This window comes from Alosa sapidissima, chromosome 14 (assembly GCF_018492685.1).
Source record: "Alosa sapidissima isolate fAloSap1 chromosome 14, fAloSap1.pri, whole genome shotgun sequence".
Taxonomy (NCBI): Eukaryota; Metazoa; Chordata; class Actinopteri; order Clupeiformes; family Clupeidae; genus Alosa; species Alosa sapidissima.
This window is the reverse complement of record NC_055970.1, coordinates 3,235,034-3,254,971: the sequence shown is the minus strand read 5'-3', so window position 1 is coordinate 3,254,971 and position 19,938 is coordinate 3,235,034. Positions and strand designations below refer to the sequence as shown.

General features: G+C 38.7%; 2 protein-coding genes across 3 annotated transcripts; both read left to right on the top strand.

The window, feature by feature from the left end:
* The first annotated feature begins 9,279 nt into the window (after positions 1-9,279).
* LOC121682420 (high choriolytic enzyme 2-like) lies at positions 9,280-12,302 on the top strand. Of its 2 annotated transcripts, XM_042062559.1 has the most exons (9): positions 9,280-9,374; positions 9,623-9,626; positions 9,715-9,786; positions 10,171-10,323; positions 10,493-10,610; positions 11,485-11,663; positions 11,828-11,909; positions 12,001-12,125; positions 12,270-12,302. In XM_042062559.1, coding segments are annotated over exons 1-9 (810 nt in total). In that variant the 5' UTR covers positions 9,280-9,299; the 3' UTR covers positions 12,272-12,302. The 2 variants fall into 2 exon arrangements, with proteins under 2 accessions (XP_041918493.1, XP_041918492.1); XM_042062558.1 differs by lacking the exon at positions 12,270-12,302 and having other exon boundaries at positions 12,001-12,133.
* Positions 12,303-16,300: 3,998 nt separating this feature from the next.
* Positions 16,301-19,031, top strand: c6ast4 (six-cysteine containing astacin protease 4). Its single transcript, XM_042062560.1, has 8 exons — positions 16,301-16,378; positions 16,738-16,826; positions 17,097-17,249; positions 17,549-17,666; positions 17,920-18,098; positions 18,226-18,307; positions 18,662-18,786; positions 18,942-19,031. Coding segments are annotated over exons 2-8 (741 nt in total). The 5' UTR covers positions 16,301-16,378; positions 16,738-16,744; the 3' UTR covers positions 18,944-19,031.
* Positions 19,032-19,938: the final 907 nt, after the last annotated feature.

The following is a 19,938-nucleotide window of genomic DNA, read 5'->3' as shown; positions in this document are numbered from 1 at the left end:
GACATATTATCTCATAATTACGAGATAATCATCTCGTAATTATGAGATAAGGATAGAATCCGTGCTGAGGATCTAAACAGCCTTTCAATAAAAGCAAGCACATATTTCCTACTGATTTCCTGCTTTGAATGACTTTCGTACTTAACATGTCTTTAAGTGGCATGAAAAATAAGCCTGTCAAATCGCCAACAACCCCAAAGCAAAGAGTAAGCTTCTATAGGCTACTCTTTGCCCAAAGGCAATACAATGTTGCACGTTACAGTCCTAACCAGTAGGTGGAGGTACTACTACGCATAGGGCTACCTCCATCCACGTTGTCACACGCACGCCTATTGTTTATTTTGTGCAGCTAGACTAGGCCTAACTCATCAATGCCTTAACTCATCAATGCCACTAGGACTAGTGGCATTGATGAGTTAAACAGTCACATTTTTCTTACACGTATTATATTGAGAGAAAATAGTCAGTTGTAAACAAAGAACCCTATGTAACCCTTTCGTAAATGGACTGAAGTTGGCTCTACATATCTACTTTTATTGATTATGCTAACCGTTAGCATCTCTATGGGATTTCTCATATACATTAGCCATAAGCTAACACATTAGTTTCTATTCTGTAACTTGAAATTCTAGTCTACATGATTGCTCTTAAACAAAACATTGAAGGAAATAACTGAGATGTACTCTGTTGGTCTGCATAGTTTTACAGTGAATCCTAAGTAAAGGTTTGAAAGGAACTTCAGCTTCAGACTTTCTCTTGGGAAGCTGTTAGGTCTATCTTCTCTAATAGACCATGTCATTGCCTCACACAAGTGGGGGCAGAATTGGAAATGTGTCATAAATCATGATTATCTCGTAATTATGAGATAATTATCTCGTAATTATGAGATAATATGTCATAATTATGAGATACTATAATTATCTCATAATTACGAGATAACCTGATTTTTTTTTTGTGATGTGAATGCAATGCGCCACCGTAGGAGAGAGAATGACAGCGATTAACAAATTGCACTTGTTGCTGGTTACCAATAAATTAGTGCTGTCAGTTAAACGCGTTATTAACGGCGTTAAGGTAAACCTATTTTAACGGCGTCAATTTTTTTAACACGAGATTAACGTTTTTTTTTTGGTTAAACAAACTTTGTAGTTTTTTCACATGCTGTTGCAACAACTAGTAACAACTACAACACCACACTGGATTTAGCTAGACCGGAAACTAAACAATACGCACTGACGAATAGAATGGAACGTTGTATGTGCTGCCCCCTTTTAGGGAAAAGATGACTGATATAATGGAAACCTATGCTGCATCGAAGTGGGGAGCGAAAAGGGCTTATACTTACTAAATCTTGAAACAAATGTGAATAAAAGGCACAAAATAAGGTTGGTGTAAGAGTTATCTGTGTGATTATGGGATTAATGTGACCATGTTCCTATGGTTTGCTTTTTCTAGTTTACAGGAGTGTCACGAATGTATTGATAGGCACAGTCAAACTGCCCAGTGGCTGACTATAACTAAGTTCAGCAAGCTTAACTTTACATGTCATAACATCAACTAAACATAAGTCACACATTCATTCTATTACTTGTAATATGAACGTAGCCTATTTCCTACAACTAGGTGAGATAATTGGCTATGTTATACTGAAGTTCCACAGTTAGCTAGCTAGCAAGCTAACCGTTTTGCATGGGATATTATGGTAAGTGTACATGCTAAATTTGTTCTCAACATGAGGTATTGCAAACAAATTAGGCTGGTAATGTACATAGTTTCTACATGAGTAAGTTACATAAACATAATTCTTCATAACTGCCATGTTAGTAAAATGATTGAATGTCCTGTGAATTAAAAAATATGTCAACGTGTGATTACTAGCTGTCTTTCCGATAGACCTCTCCAGAATCAAGTCCCGCCTCATAACTTCTGTATCCATCCAACCTTCGGTCGTCAAATGTCTATGGGAAATAACATGGTGTTTTGAAAGATCGTACCTGTCAAACTAGGTGACAAAGTAGAAAAAGCTGCTGGGCAGATTGGCCTACACACTTCTGCCATCTAGTTTCCACTGGATTTTTTGTTTTTCGGTGCCGTTTAAGTAGTATAGTCTATAGTATACTACTTAAACGGCACCGACAATCAAAAAATCCAGTAGACTGGACAATGGATAGACAATTGACGCCAGGAAGTTGGATGGATACGGAAGTTACGGAGGCGGGACTTATTCTGGAGAGGTCTATTGGAATCAATAATATATTGTTAACTTGTTTTCCTCTAAAATGGGGCGTGATGCAGATTAAATGTATCTTTATGATAATGCGCCGTTATTAGGCTACGTAAGGGCATGCTGCACACACTTGTTTGGGCTTACAGCCGGCCAAAGAGTAGTAGCCTAGGCTGACGCATTAAATGTGTGCCGCCAAAGATTCTTTCATCGTCACTTGTTCTGTTATCAACATTCCTCTTTGGCTGCTACTATCTGCGATGCACTCTGCTTTCGACATTCATTTACATTAGATTCCATTCTTTTCAATACAACTCCGCACACCAGCATCGCACTTTGCCGCCGTGTAAATCACGATTCAGTTATATTTGGTCGACGCTGCTCCATAAAATCCATTGTTCATCCAGTGTTTGCCTGTTAAGAACTTTGGCGCTGATGTGTGTGGCAAGTGACAGTGCACCATAGACTGTAGGCCTATAAAATGGCAATGCACTCATGTTGAAAACTTCCTTAATTTCAACTGAACTCAAAGATAATTAATATAGTATGAATATAATATTTTCTGTTTGTTATGCCCTTTGTAATGTGTGTAGGCCTACATTTTGTGCACGCACTTCTGTAGCATTTATTTCAGTTTATATCAGCTAGATTTCTGAAGAATATATTGTGTTGCCTCAGGTCTGCTGCACATCTTTCGAAATTTGATTTGAAATAATCAAATAGACCTACGTCTTAAAGTTCAGTTAATAAAGTAACTTGCTTTGCTTTCATTTGAATCCCAATCAAGATACACAATAATTGCTTTATTGTTAATATGGACTCCTGGAAAGTTCAGAAATGCAAAATAATAGAATTTTAACCATATGATAAAATATGTGATTAATCGTGATTAATTATAGGAATTCAACGATTAATCGCGATTAAAAATTTTAATCGTTTGACAGCACTACAATAAATACTATATATTTTTGCAAGCAACAAAAACAGAGAGGATGATAAAATTAAAGGTTTGACCCTTCAAGGTATAAATATAAAAGTATCTATGTATGCAGACGATACAACTTTTCTACTGTCACCAGATGTTGCATCCTTGCAAAACTTAATAACAGAATTGAATAACTTTTCAAACATATCTGGTTTAAAACCAAACTATGAAAAATGTTTCTTGCTGCGACTTGGTCAACTAAAATATACAAATTTTACTCTGCCATGCAGTATACCAATTCAGTGGACTAATGGAAATATAAAGGTATTAGATATCATTATACCAGACAATATAAAAAATGTAACAATACTTAATTATAATGAAAAACTAAGTAGGGTCTCAAAATTCCTTCAACCTTGGCAAGGAAGTAAATTATCTATCTATGGGAAAACAACACTAATTAATACAATGATTGTCACCCAATTCATATTTCTGATGTTAGCCTTGCCAATACCTGGAGAAGATTTCTTTAAGGAATATGAACGGCAAATATTTAAATTTATATGGAGCAACAAAAAAGACAAAATAAAACGTTCCTACCTGTATAATGATTACAGTATAGGTGGAATTAAGCTTTTGAATCTGAAGGCTTTAACTTTATCATTGAAAGCTTCTCTGATACCAACATACTACCATAATCCTGATTGGTTTTCAACAAAACTCATAAAATTAGTTCATCCATTATTCAACAGAAGCTTGTTTCCTTTTCTACAAATACAGCCTGGGTACTTTTCAATGATCAGTCATATATCTGCAAAGAATCTGGGTAAGATTTGCGATAATATATTGATATCTGGATGGCTGTCTCTTTTTGGGGAGTAAAGGGGGTGGGGGTTACATCTTTTGTGTGTGTGTGTGTTTTTTTTTTTTTCCCCTTTCTTTCTTTCTTTGTCCTTTATGTCCATTTGTTTTTGTTTGTAATTTGCTGTAAAAAAAAACAAAGCAAAAAACAGAGAGGATGGGGAGACAGCAAAGCTAGAGATTGGGCAGGAACAAGGTCAATTGGTAGATATGCTTATCAAAACGTTAGGAGCTGGATGTGGATGGATGAAGCACAAGTATGCTTTACTATGTTAAGCATGCACGCTGTTTAACGTTAGACGGTATACTAAAAGTAAGCCAAAGGTAAATGTAGCCTTTTTAGGGCTGTGTAAAGTTGACCAAATTACTGTAATATAGGCTGTTATGTGTGAATAAAGTAGGCTACTTTGTTGCTACAACTGCAACCCTTCCGACGTTAATGGGGGCGAATGTTGACTTTTCCTCGTATTTTGGGTGAGAAACCCGGGGCATCTCCCTTATTTTCAATGTTCAATATAAGTATAAGTATATATACTTTTTTGATCCCGTGAGGGAAATTTGGTCTCTGCATTTAACCCAATCGGTGAATTAGTGAAACACAAACAGCACACAGTGTACACACAGTGAGGTGAAACACACACTAATCCCAGCGCAGTGAGCTGCCTGCTACAACGGCAGTGCTCAGGGAGCAGTGAGGGGTTAGGTGCCTTGCTCAAGGGCACTTCAGCCATGGCCCACTGGTCGGGGCTCGAACCGGCAACCCTCCGGTTACAAGTCCAGAGTGCTAACCAGTGGGCCACGGCTGCCCCAAAATGTTGACAGCTATGGAACGAAAGAGAACGTAATATGGCGCTAGAAATCTCATTCCCTCTAGAACCTTTGCCTAGATGTCCCTCAGTCTCCATTGAGTCTCTACGAAAGCCGCAGCGCGAGGCCTTTATCTTGCTACTCTGCAAGAAAGAAGGAAATGAGGGGTGCCCGAAGTGTTAAGACTGAGACTGAAGGAAAAATATGCACCAAACAGGCCACTTTGAAATGTTGCTGTTTTCATGAATACAAAAGTTGGGTGACCCCCCCTCCTAGACTAAAAAAAGTTGGGTGACCCTCCCCTCAACAAAGAATAAAAAGACATGACCCTCCCCTGTTTTCCTCCGGTGGTCCATTCCATAAATACCGAACGGTCCCTTAGTTTCTATATAGATAGATAGATAGATACTTTATTGATCCCCAGGGGAAATTCAAGAAAGTTACCCCAGTTAGAGAAATATAATAGAAAATTACAGTAATACTGCAGTTTAAGTTCGATGCAGTTGTAGCAGGGCGGAGGTAGATGTTCGGATGGAGCTAGTCGACTACGCCACCTGCGAGGGTTAGGCCCTCCCAGGAACTAATTTAGAAACCTTGTTGGTCAGTTTAGACCCCTTTGGGCACACAGGTTCGCAACACTGAGACTAGAGACATGGTTCTATAAAAATAAAATGACAATTTATTGACACATAACAATAACAGGTCCATTATGGACTGCACAGAGACAACACAAACAGGAATACAACCACAGGAAACTAATCATATACAAGATACACCCACATACAAGCAGGTTGCACACAGATATTGCACAAGGTCCAATAGGCCGGGAACAGGGCAGTGGGCTCACCAGGGCTAGCAAGAGGCTAACAAGGGGTAGGATCCAGGCACAGCACAACACAGGTGAACACGGCACACACTTGATGCACAGCAATTACAAAGGACAGTGAAGGGAAACCACCACCTGGGAATCAGCTTGCCACCCACTTTGGCCCAACAGCTCCTGGAGGTCAGGCTGCATGAGCGCAACCACCTGGTCAGCTTTAAGGTCACAACCTGCACGTATGCACAGAGAGGGGGTTGCATTCACTCACAAACATTCAAGACGAGGACAAACACGGTACAAACATAAAACATAACTTAGATTAAGGAAACTGTACCTCAACACCAACGTCCTTGACTTGTGGTGTTCCCCAGGGGTCGATCTTGGGGCCACTATTATTCAACCTCTAGAGTGGCCCCAATATCGACCCCTGGGGAACACCACAGGTCAAGGACGTTGAGGTACAGTTTCCGATGGCAACAAAGAAGTCTATATGCTCCCACTTGGACTAATCATCCAAAATAATTTGATTTCATATCATAGCTATGCAGATGACACACAAATTTACTTAGCTTTGTCACCAAACGACTATGGTCCTCTTGAATCTATGTGTCAGTGTATAGAACAAATCAACACCTGGATGTCTCAAAATGTTCTTCAGCTGAACAAAGAAAAAACTGAAGTAATTATATTTGGTAAAAAGGAGGAAAGACTAAGGGTTGAAGGCAAAGGATACTGTTAAAAATCTTGATGTATTAATTGACAGTGATCTAAATTTCAACAGCCACATGAAAGCGATAACTAAATCAGCTTTTTACCACCTCAAAAATATTGCCAAACTCAGAGGGGTGATGTCAAAACATGACTTAGAAAAACTCCAGCAGGGTTGATTACTGCAATGGACTGTTCACAGGCCTTCCTAAAAAAGACTATTAAACAGCTTCAGGTGATACAAAATGCAGCAGCTGGGATTCTAACAAAAACTAAAAGAACTGACCACATTACTCCAATTCTTAAGTCCTTGCACTGGCTTCCAGTAAGTCACAGAATTGACTTTAAAGCACTATTGCTTGTTTATAAATCAGTAAATGGAGCAGAACCTAAATACCTGTCAGACATGCTTCAGCAGTACACACCTTCTCGTCCTCTCAGGTCCCAGGTGAAAAACCTGCTAGTAAAACCTACTGTTAATACTAAACATGGTGAAGCAGCTTTTAGCTGCTATGCGGCTCAGCTGTGGAACCAACTTCGGATGACATCAAAAAGGCCCCAACTGTAGCCAGTTTTAAATCTAGACCTAAGACCAAACTGTTCTCAGATGCTTTCTGCCAACTGTGCCGAGTTACAAATTCTGAATCTGCCTTGATAATTATTCTACCTTGTCTTTTATTACTTTTTTTTACTACTTTTGCCTTTGTTTTTGCTTACTAATTATTCTTTATTTTTAAATGATTTTACCTTGTGTTTTATGTTTCTTTTTATTATGATCTTTACCATTTAACTATTCTTTGACTATATTGCCCTTCTATGCTTTTATTTGTTATTATTGTTTGGTTTTGTTTATGTAAAGCACATTGAATGACCTCTGTGTATGAAATGCGCTATATAAATAAACTTGACTTGACTTAACACAATGACTTAATTGCAGCCATATAAACAACATAACTTTTTCTTAACATTCCAAAAGAAAACGTCAGGTGGAAATAATGAATTTCAAGAGCTCAGCTACTGGCTCTGCAGATCTATAGATATTATTAGCTACTGTGGTAGAAAATGGCTCAAATGTTTTATTTTGGCCTACTGATCAAATGTAAATAGTTTCTTCACCTCGTGACGGATACTTATGAGCAGTGTTTTCATTTCCACACATAACAGAGTTATATCCTTTAAGGAAAATCTTTGAACTGACGTCTACTTGTATACAGTACACTTGCTTGCAGTGTGGTCCAGTATAGTTGGAGTGACAGCAAGTGATTATGTGTCAGTTGAAGATAAAACGTTGGGCTATTTTTGAAGATTTCATAGGAAACCAGTGTCACATGTGGTTTACTGTGGTGTGCTGAGTCAACTTGTTATCCTCTACTTTTTATTTTCTACACAGCAGATGTAGTAGGTTTAGTAATATGAAGAATTTGTCTGCACTTGAGATTATGGCTGCCTTCCAATCATTAGCACTGAATAGTCCATTAACAATTATGTGTATTCATGTAGGTATTCCAAGAAATAATTAGATACTAATGTGAAAGATGTTACATAAAACCATAACACAGTGGTATCTTGCTTTCACAGTGTAACCTCTGTCAATACCATAATATTTTATTCCACTGAGCATCTTTTGATATGCAAATAAAAGTCCCTCATTAATTATTAATCTGTCATTCAACCTATTTAATCATTAATGCTTACCGGTAAAAACGAATTCCAGAACCTCAAAACCAGATTTCCACTACTTGATTGAATGACATTCTGATTTAATATATATTCCTGTGCTGTTTTAATGATTTTGCCCAGGCTGAAATCTATAACTTCATCTTGAAATTGGAGCTGCAGAAGCAGCAGAGCGATAGTTTAGTGTAGACGCCACTAGAGGGCGCTGGGACCTTGTGCTAACACATACATTTACTACAGAGGTTGCTTTCCAGTCTGACAAGGAAAATAATAACACACATGGTTGGGTGCTGAAGATGATATGGAGGATGATCAAAGATATCTATAACAGAAAGCATCAGCATATGGTAACAACAGTAGGGTAAATGTGGCATTAAAGAATCAAATTTACATTTACATTAAACACATCAAGCAAAAGACCTATGTGAAATATTTGTGGGTGTAACTGGAGAAACATGATCTATCAGTATGTTTTACGAGTGTCTGTACCCATGGTATGTGTACCAACTTCGGTTGGTGGTTACCCTGTGATGCGGTGTCCTGTCCAGGGGGAAGACTACTTTCATCTACAGCACTACAGAAACTACCTAAAAACACCAGCCCTATTGGCCTCTATCATGGCAGAAACCGCCTAAAAACACCAGCCCTATTGGCCTCTATCATGGCTAGAGAATAGCGTCTCTTAATAACTTTTACAGATATTATCACAATAATTCACAATCATACAGTCTGCTCATTTTAAAACTATTAAAATAATAAAGGGCACCAAAACCCAAATAAAATCGAACTACATCATAGGTTACATGGTTCTATGAACATCACAGAACCATGTATTTTAACATGTGTGACATGCATTCACTGAAAAAAAACATTCTGATAACTTTCAAATCCATGAGAAACTCACAGATGACAAATACCTAATCTCCAGATGTCAAGGTTCGATGATAAAGATATCCATAGACATAGTAAAAAATAATGTACATACATGCATTTTCAAGGACTTGCATGCAGCTTTGAGAGCTATAAAAGCAGATCCTAGCCAGCTGCAGTTCACTCATCTACTTCTGAAGGTAACGTGCATTCTACTTACAGTGTCTGTCATATGCATGTGTCAATAGAACGTTAGTAGTTCCATTTTGAAACTGGAATATTTAAAATATTCAAGTTATTCCTGTTTGCAATTTTCTGTTGTTTTTTGTGGTCATATTATTCATTGCAAGTAATACTCATGTTTTAAACTAACATGTGGTGTTTCCCCCAGGTGTTTGATTGTCATGGCCGTGTTCAAGTTCACCGTGGGTCTGCTGGCCCTGCTGCTGGTTGCCTTTGCCTGGGCTGAGGAGGTGGAGGTGAGAAATAAGCAAACTAACTTCTTACAGTTTTACAATATAACACATTCAATCTTTCATCTCCTCATATAGCTTCGTGGAAACACATTATCATTTTACTATTGAGAAGAGATCAAAGATTTCACAAGATTTTACATTAGCAAAATGCATTTTAGAACATCAAATGAAACAAAAGACTGATATGTAGGCTTTAATTATTCTATTTCCTTTCTCTTTTTACATGGTCCACCTGCATTCATCTCCTTTAGACTGGTAAGAATCATCATATGAATTCAGAGTTTTTGTGATGTGTAAAGCTCCATGATATGATGTATAATTTCCCCTGTTCCCATCCACCCAGATGAGATTGTGGAAGACACCAATGCTGAGCTGTCTGTGTCTGAGCTGCTGGAGAGAGCCAACAGGGACCGCAGTACGTCTGCCGTTAGACACACGTTCACGCATCAGCTGTCTTACTGCATGGCTTACATTACATTCATTGACAACAACAATGTAAACATCTTCACATATAATGAAGAAATAATTGTGTTAGGAGATTGCTTGAGGAGAGAATACACAATGGTGGGACACCATTTCAAAGTGTTTACATTGAATTTGAACAACAATATAACTTTAGCTCATTATCTTACTTTTAAACACCAACAATAAGGCCACAGAGAGCCAGACCTCAGGATTTAAAGAGTGTGTTTTTATAACCGTCAGTGAACATGTATTGAAGATCTATTTTTAATCTTCAGCTGGACAATATTGATTGTCTGTAACAACAGTGGTCACTGCTGCTGTCTCCCTCCTACAGCTCCTGACTTTGACGAGCCTGAGCTGATGGGAGACATTGCCATCGACTCTGCTGATGAAAGGAACGCTGACCCCTGCACCTCCAGGGGCTGCATGTGGCAAAAGTACAGTGATGGCAAGGTCTACGTGCCCTACGTCATTCAGAACCACTACTGTGAGTTCTTTGTCTCTTCCCTGTTGGCTAGGTATACTCGGTGTGGTAGCTTACAGCATTTTCCCTTTTGGTTTAAGATTAATTAAATATTGTTAAATGGCCTTTCCATCAGAATTAAGGCTATTCAGTCTTGCTAGTGAATATTAAATATTTCGTTGATTTTTTTCAGCTTCCCGCGAGCTGTCCATCATCCAGCGTGGTCTGGACTCCTTCTCCTCCATGTCCTGCATCCGCTTCAAGCGCCGCAGCAACGAGAGGGACTACCTCAGCATTGAGTCTCGCAATGGGTATAAACCACAAATAACTACTCCACATATTATACACCGGAATATTCCATAGAAATAGGGCTGCCACCTGTCCAGGATTTTCCTGATTGTCCAGGATTTTCATGGTCTGTCCAGGAAAATAAAAATAAAAATCCTCGACACTGAATGTCCTGGATTTTTGTACATGATGCGCAAAATGTATATTTCAGTTTAATTGAAGCGTGCCTACGTCCATAAACGTATGCACAGCCTTATTGGCTCTACAAAAATGACGTAGCATAACATGGGTGGTGGTGGTGGGGGCACGCACCGTGGAGGTTCATTAGAAATGGTAAGGTGGAGACGGAGAGTGTGTGGGACAAGAGAGACAGAGAAAGGAAAGTTTATTCCACATAAGCAAAAAAGCAGAACCTAATTATGTATTCCCCCTTTTTTCTCAATACTGCCCCCAGGTGTCCACAACTAAAAACTGTTGAAAATATAACAAAATAATAAAGGTCTGCTATTAAATAAAGCAATTAACTAAACAAATAACTAGAAATTGTCATTCTTACTAATTTTAGCTATACAATTGTCGCTTAGAATGACGGTTTTTATCTTGGGTTAGATGTGCGAAAGGCGCCATTGCTTACAAACAAAAAGGTCGATTGGATGGTCAAAATGTCCAGGATTTTTGTCAGGCACGGGTGGCAACCCTACATAGAAATCCCATCTTAAAAGGAGTATTTTCATCATTAACAGCTAATTTTAATGTCAATTTCTTCAACCTCGTCTTGCAACCTCATCTTTGCCTTCCCACGTTACTCCTACATTTACTGTCGTGCAAGCTCTGAAGTTTGTAAGACTCTCTTTATCTGTGAGTGTGACCCTGTTGTTGTTGACTCCTGCCCTCTAGATGCTACTCTTACATTGGTCGTACTGGAAACGCTCAGACCGTGTCCCTGAGCCGCTCCGGCTGCCTGTACCACAACACCGTCCAGCACGAGCTGCTCCATGCTCTGGGTTTCAACCACGAGCAGACCCGCAGCGACCGTGACAACCACATCCGCGTTGTCTGGGAGAACATCATCGATGGTAGGATGATGAGACTTGAACCCTTTAAGCAAAGATTCTAGAAATTTTAGTGTATATGATTATCATGCTCATGCTATCATGCTCAACAGACAACAACTCTTTGAAAAGAATCAATCATATGCGATAACATTTACAAGTAAAAACTGTTTGTTTCTATCACACAGACATGAAGCACAACTTCAACAAGGTCAACACCCTGAACCAGGGAACTCCCTATGACTACAACTCTGTTATGCAGTACCACAAGTCAGTAACACAAAGCATACTGATCTACTCTCACAACTAATTTACACTGATTCATGAATAGTAGACTGAAACATATGCTTGTTGCCTCCAGGACCGCCTTCTCCAAGAACAACCAACCCACCATGGTGCCCATTCCCAACAGCAACGTTGCGATTGGCCAGGCCACCCAGATGAGCCAGAACGACATCAACAGGCTCAACAGGCTGTACAAGTGCTGTGAGTAGCTTTCAGTCAGCACTGAAATTGAATCAAAGGTTTAAACCTAACCCTAGGTAATGACATGTATTACTTAACTGTGCAGTAGACTATTGATGGGGTGTTCTAAAACCCATTCTATGTCTTTTTTTCTCATCCAAACAGAGGTTTACCAACACTGATCAGGACAACAGCCAGTTGTTCTGAAGGAAGACTGAGGGAGATATCCAGATATTTACATTTCTGGAACTTTAATCTCATCTGATTTGATAGCAATGCTTTGCTACACAGCAATTCAAAATGTACTCCCTCAATAAAACATCAGAATTGAGTGCAAAATCAAAGCCTTTGGTTTGTTGTATTTTTTTCCCTTGTGATCTTGTGATCTCGCATGAAGAACTAAATATTTATGTATGAACATGTGAAGTGTTACATTTCTCTCAGTGCGCTCTGAATATTTGGTCTTGAGTTTGTACAACAGACAATCTAATCAAGAGTGTTCATTTATATCTGCATCCTCATTACATTGCAATCTGTCTTTGGTAAAAAAAAAACAGGTTGCAAAACAACCCACATGGAATAATGGCTATAAAGTTCAGAAAAATGCAGATACAGCTTCATTTTCTTATTCTCTGATTTTCAACAAATGAGTTCCTTAGAAACTTTGTTGAATAAACAAGTTTACTAAACTTTTGAATTAATCTGGACACTTCCAATGACCTAAAAAAACTTTAAAGAACCCTTGATAGTTGGAAAGTAATTAAAAACATTTTCAAAAATTATTTTAAAAAGCATTGTCTTAAATATACAGTTAACTATGGTACACATTTCAAGTGTTTAAACACATAAAACAAAACATAGGCTATCTCCTTTGTGGGATCTCTCTGCATGATTTTATTTGAGGCTGCACATCCCAGTGGCAATGAGAGGTAGGCAGCAAAGCCACGCTGGCATTAATTAACATACACAGGTGTGGGGATATATTTAGAAGTCTCCAGGACAATGTCATCTCATTAATCACAACTCCCAAATCACACACACCTATAGGCACATGTGCTTCTCTGCTCTGGACATATTTGGACATCTCTCTCATTATACAATATTTTTCCTGATATTGTTAAAGACATCACAATATGGGATCACAGAATCTTTGGATAACAGAATGTGATTCAGTGAACACTATGTCTCATGAACAGTGTTGTAAGTATTGACATAACACTCCCATATCAACAGAATGACACAGATTTAAATCAATATACAGCAATACTCCTATATCCAGAATACAACCTTCTGTATCACCAGAGTGATTGCAGAGATTGTAATACCCAACTGCCTTTTAAAACTAAAGGCATGGAACTGGAATAGTCTTTTTCCATCTTGGACTTCAACTGTCATCTGAAAGCCAAGAAATGTCTTCTATTCATTTGTTATTAACCCATAACTCATCTATTATTAACAAACCTTCCTTCATTCGGCTCACATCACTCACAGGGTATCTGTTGGCACACCTTATTTCACTGTAACCCTCCTCCTGCTCTGAATAAGAGATGAAAATGTAAGGAAGAAAAACAAAAGGATCAAACGGTGACATCCACAGCTGATCTCACTGGAGAGGAGGGAGCAGTCTGCAGTCGTGCTCCCTTGATTGATACAGCCCATTTCACTGTGCTCTGTTCTGCATAATGACAATAAACTGAATTGAATTGAATTGAATTGAATTGAATTGAATTGAGCAAGGACCATGATAGCTTGTCATGTAAAATATTGAGTTTATTCATTATTTTTCTTATTGTTGATAAACACTCTGGCCTCATGATTGAGATATTGGACAGTATAGCCTACTTACTCTTCTTACAGGTAGCTTATCTTCAAGACAATTTCACCCAAATCGACTTTAGTGAGGCTTCACAGGTTTAATGTTATCAGTAGCTGTCATCTCTGTCAAGAAAGAATGGTTGGAAGCTTACTTCACCTTGTCACACTCAATTTAACCCATGTATGGTGCTGTGGGAACCGTTTTCAATGTTTGCTAAAAGAAAAATTATTCTATTTATTATTTCTTCAAACTCAGACTCATTGGCCTTGGCTCATATTTTGTGAAAAACATGAAAAAATAACTTATTTTCAATGACATGGTACAGTACACCCCCCCTACACATAGCTATTATATATGTGGTGTTCAGGTCTACTGGATCCGAGTGTAATAATTGTAGGTGCTACCTTAACTGTGCCCTCCTCATGGGCCTGCTGTGTGTGTGTCTGTGTGTCTGAGTGTAGGTGTCTGTGTGGGGGAATGTTGTCTTTCTACACCTGCTATTCCCACACAAAGTAACAAAATTGTTACATTTAAAGCACTTGCACCTGTTCTGATTAAGTTCTAAGAAATACAGTAAGCATGATCAAAAATCTTGTTTCTATTTTTTTACCTTGTTTATAATTTAATTTCCTCATTTTCTCACAAAAAAGAGTCATTCATATGATCATAAATTTGATCTCACTGGGGTAAATGGCAAATATGAACCATACATTTAAATATTTCTATAGAGAGATTTCTAGAGCACTTTTTCAGACAAAATTACCATTTCCATGACAGAATAAGCATGGTATTGATGCAAAGATGAAAACAAATATAAATATAAAAAATACAAATTAAATTAATTAATTTTATGAAATATTTTCAAAGAATGAGCCACTATCAAATTAATTCCATACTGAGGGACTTACAACTGAGCCTCTGTGGTAAACTTATGGTAAGCCTATGGTAAGCTTATGGTAAGCTTATGGTAAACTTATGGTAAGCCTATGGTAAGCTTATGGTAAGCTTATGGTAAACTTATGGTAAGCCTATGGTAAGTCAAGGAATTTGGGAAAAGAACACCTGATGTTCCTTGGCAAGGCTGTGCACATATTTATACATGATAATACTACCAGGACATGTGATCATTTGTTACAGTACATGTTAAAGTGACAGTCGACAGATTTGGGTAAAAGCAGGAGTTCCTGTTTGTTCAAATAAAAAAGTGCCCTTGCAAGCACATTGCTTGGAACTATTTGGCCATATTTGGGAAGAGTTATCAGCGTATGAATGAAGGGAAACAGGGTATAAAACACGGCAGTTTTCACCTGGTCAATTAGTCACTCATTTCTGACACTTCAGAGGTAAGTCACTAATATGTGAGCACAATTCTACAATCTGCTGTAGACATGTACAACTGTTTTTCTTTCATTTAATCAGGTTTTTATTTAGAGCCTTTGTATGAAACAAGGTGCTTATTTTTAACAACTTCAGAGGAGAATCATTAGTGATACAGTACCTTGGCATGAGGCTATGGAGCTAAATTTGTCTCAATAATATTTGTATATGCACAGAGGGGGATCCACAAATATTTCTTGATTTGCATGTGTGTTTTGATATCTACAAATAAAAAAATCATATTTGTAACTCGTATATTGATTTTTACAAATATAGATGTGCATTTGTAAATTAAATGCCATTTGTAAAACCAAAAATTTCATTTGTGAAATGTGATTCTGCATTTGTGGATCACTAGCACACGCATTCTTCGCTTTCCAAAGTTACGTGTTTTTAAGACGTTCTTCGCATGAAAGTCACACAAATCCACACGTAAAAAAATCATATTTGTAAATTGGTTTTCACAATTGTAGATGTGCATTTGTAAATGAAATGGCATTTGTAAAACAGAAAATTGCCTTTGTGAAATCCAATTTTGCATTTTCATCCTAATGGGGAGAGAAAGAGACCCACAGTGACTGCTTGAGGGCTAACTGTAGGGTAAAAATCTACCGCTCTACACCCAGGACAAAACTACCACTGATACGCTAGGCTTTAGTGTATTGACTATTCCTTGTTATGTATAGTAAATGTAAATCAGGTTTATAGGCCAATTATATTTATATTCGTATAGAAGGAATTTGGTCTCTGCATTTATCACACTAACCCGGAGCAGTGAGCTGCCCTGAGTGAAGTGAGGGGTTAGGTGCCTTGCTTAAGGGCACTTCAGCTGTGGATGTGGGCATGGGAGAGCAGTGCTCAACCACATCTCTAGCCCACATTTTCCCTACTGTTCGGGGATCGAACCGGCAATCCTTTGGTTTCAAGCCTGAAGCCCTAACCAGTAGGCCACAACTGCCCTACATAGTATAGGCTATATGTCTGTTTTTAAAAATTCACACAGGTTGTCATGGCTGTGTTCAAGTTCGCTGTGGGTCTGCTGGCTCTGTTGCTGGTTTCTGCCTGGGCTGAGGAGGTCGAGGTGAGGGTCACTATGGTAACAGGCTAAACTATACACAAACAGAACAATATGACACTGTGCATAAAAGGAGTATAAGGTACTATGAGATGCAAGATTGATTTCATTTTTGAATTATAAAAAAATAATGTGTTCTAACATCTCATATCATTCCTTCTCTTCTCAAAAATGCCTCACATATCCTGCCATCTTTTACAGACAGGTGAGAAAAAAACATTCAACTCATTGTGGTAAATGATACGTCAATGACTCAATTCCAAAAAGAGATACCAACTTAATTAAAATGTGATCTTTTGACGTTGTCTTCATAATCAAATCCCTTCCTGTTAATTAAAAGAACCATCCCAGTCTGAAATGAAATGACCCTAAATGGCTGTGGATGAGGCTGATGGCGTCACCACTGCTGAGCTGTCTGTCTCCGAGCTGCTGGACAGAGCCAACCGGGACCTGAGTATGGGCATCCCACCTCAATATATCAAATCAGCTGATGTTGAAATTACATCCATGTTATTATGGTGTATTAATACAGTGCATGGATGTTATTTATCATTGTCTTAATTATCCTGCATCATATGTTTTTGTTACAGACGAATGCAATTAAAATATAATTTGTATTTTAAACAACATAATCTTGTCGTTTTATCAAGCATATTATTTTGTAAGTGCTTTAATATAGCTAGGACCGGTCTATAATAAAGGACTCTTCTATCCCCCCTTCCAGCTCCTGACTTCGACGAGCCTGAGCTGATGGGAGACATCGCCATCCTCAACGAGGCGGAGAGGAATGCTGACCCCTGCACCTCCCGCGACTGCCTGTGGCAAAAGTACAGTGACGGCAAGGTCTACGTGCCCTACGTCATTCAGAACCACTACTGTGAGTCCATTTTTCCCTTCAAAACCTCAAAGATTGAGTAGTCTCCATTCTCAGTGAGAATATTTCCCTTTTCCAGCTGCCACTGGGCAGCATCATTTTTAAAATGTGCAGCTGAAGTCTTCTTGAATACTGCTAGTGACACCGTGAATGACAACATTATCACAATCTGGTGATGAGTTTTTTTTCCCCCACAAGGTGCATCTTGGCAGACACTCAGATGTGTTGCTACACTGTCACTCTCTAAGGAGAGCAGAGCAGCCAAATAAGGCTGAAAATGTTTAATTTTCACTCCCCAACAGCCTCCCGTGAGCTGTCCATTATCCAGCGTGGCCTGGACTCCTTCGCCTCCTCCTCCTGCATCCGCTTCAAGCGCCGCTCCAACGAGAGGGACTACATCAGCATTGAGTCTCGCAGTGGGTGAGTTACCCCACACAACACCATTCAAATGCTGCTCACAGAGGACTATAGCCAACATTAGTTTAGGACTGGCAGTGGTATTGCTCTCATCATCACAACCTGAAATCAGATCAGAAGTGGAGCATTAAATGGAACATTAAAAAAAAAAAATTATATCACATTTATATCACAATTATATAAAGCTGGTTTTATTCTGTAAGGTTCTCTTTCCCCTGTAATAACCCCCCTGTTGTTGTTGACCTATGACCTCTAGATGCTACTCTTACGTTGGTCGTACTGGTAACGCTCAGACCGTGTCCCTGAGCCGCTCCGGCTGCCTGTACCACAGCACCGTCCAGCACGAGCTGCTCCATGCTCTGGGCTTCAACCACGAGCAGACCCGCAACGACCGTGACAACCACATCCGCGTCTACTGGGAGAACATCATCGATGGTACTGTAGGATGATGAATACCAATACCACAACAAAGACTATACAGTTTTCTCAGGGAGGATTAATATTCTGGAGAAGCAGTATGTATTTATAAAGCATTCTTGGTTCTATGCAATTTCTTCTCTAGACATGAAATACAACTTCAACAAGATCAACACCCTCAACCAGGGAACTCCCTATGACTACAACTCTGTTATGCAGTATGAGAGGTAAGTGACATTGCTCTAACTAACTAATTACTTTAGTTCACTTTAAAACAAATAATTTGATGTATACCTAAAATGGAAGGTAATTCTTCTCATGTCATATATTTAGTGAGGTGAATATCATCGCTATAAATGCTAAACAGTGTGTGCAGCTTTGGTTCTGAAAGATCCACAACACATTGCTTTTAGGCCTTCAATTGTTTTCTAAATTATGCTAAGCAAATACATACTTAATGATAATAATTATGCTAAGCAAATACATACTTAATAATAAGGTGTTATTTGTTGGAAAGTGTCCAAACTGAACTGAACTGAACGTCAACAATGTTCAACAACAATTCTCTTCATGTCCTTCAGGTACGCCTTCTCCAAGAACAACCTCCCCACCATGGAGCCCATTCCCAACAGCAACGCTGCTCTTGGCAAGGCCACCGAGATGAGCCAGAACGACATCACCAGGCTCAACAGGCTGTACAAGTGCTGTGAGTAGCTTGAGATTATGTTTGTGTTATAGCAATAGACGTTGCAAGTAATGTGTTTATAAACATGCTATACAGTATTATCAGCTATTTCAATTTCAGTGTAAGCAATAGTTTGGGTGAAGTCACTTTTCTTAATATGTCATTCTTCTCCACAGAAACTGAGGCAACATGACCAGACCTGACATCTGCTCCATCAACGACAACTTTTGGAGTAAATTACCAACAATAAATGTAATGTAGCGCAATCATCATGTATTTTGGGCTTCTTTTCTCTAATTCACTAAAGGGCATTTGTGCATTTGTTGAAATTATTTGAAAGAGTTGAATTAATGTAAGGATTCAGCAGTCTATTAGGGTAGACTGGGAAAATACAATGCATGAATCCAAAATCCATCCAAAAATCACACCATTCCTAGAGATGTTGCAGTAATCGACAAGCAAAAGAGAACAGGAAAATATTAATGTGATCAGAGTGAATCACTTTGATCAGAGTGAATCAATTGTGTGGATCAATTGTGGATCAAAACAATGTTCTAGAGCTGGGAAATGCTTGGTTGAAGGTAGATGTTATACAATTACATAAGAAGCTGAATGAACATAATTGTTCACTGGTGACTCAATTCAGTTCAGTTCAATTATTTATATGGCACCTATAACAATCAATATAGTTTCAAGGTGCCTTACATAGCCCAGAGGCTGAGCTCCTTACAGCAAGCACTAAGGCCACCGCGGCAAGGCAACACTCCACTTTAAACAGGACGAAAGAGAAGGATGGAGGACACATCTGCTCAGGATTGGCTGAGTAAAAAGGGATAGAGAAAAAGAGAGAATGGAAGAGAGGAGGGGAGGACGGGAGGAGGAGAGGGAATCAGAAGCTGACAGATTCATTTATACACCTCAGGATAAAACACGGTAGCATACACTACATGCGGTTTATGTACATGATATGCACACTTTTGCTAAGATAGTGTGCTCATGGGTACAAAAAAGTAGCACTATGACACAAAGCTATTTCATAAAGCATATTATTGCTAAATAGGTTAGCTACACTAGCTGTATATACACATTGTGTAATAAGTACAGTAGAAAGTGTGCATAGCTGTTTGCTGAGCATGGGCACCTGTAAGCAGAGGGTTTCTGCCAGTGGATCAG

What these genes read in the sequence shown, in the direction of transcription:
- LOC121682420 (XM_042062558.1), top strand. Translation starts at nt 9,300, where the DNA reads ATGGCCGTGTTCAAGTTCACCGTGGGTCTGCTGGCCCTGCTGCTGGTT. An exon ending in CGTCATTCAGAACCACTACT is followed by an intron (nt 10,324 to 10,492) that starts GTGAGTTCTTTG and finishes GATTTTTTTCAG; the next exon opens with CTTCCCGCGAGCTGTCCATC. An exon ending in AGCATTGAGTCTCGCAATGG is followed by an intron (nt 10,611 to 11,484) that starts GTATAAACCACA and finishes CCTGCCCTCTAG; the next exon opens with ATGCTACTCTTACATTGGTC.
- c6ast4 (XM_042062560.1), top strand. Translation starts at nt 16,745, where the DNA reads ATGGCTGTGGATGAGGCTGATGGCGTCACCACTGCTGAGCTGTCTGTC. An exon ending in CGTCATTCAGAACCACTACT is followed by an intron (nt 17,250 to 17,548) that starts GTGAGTCCATTT and finishes ACTCCCCAACAG; the next exon opens with CCTCCCGTGAGCTGTCCATT. An exon ending in TCTGTTATGCAGTATGAGAG is followed by an intron (nt 18,308 to 18,661) that starts GTAAGTGACATT and finishes CATGTCCTTCAG; the next exon opens with GTACGCCTTCTCCAAGAACA.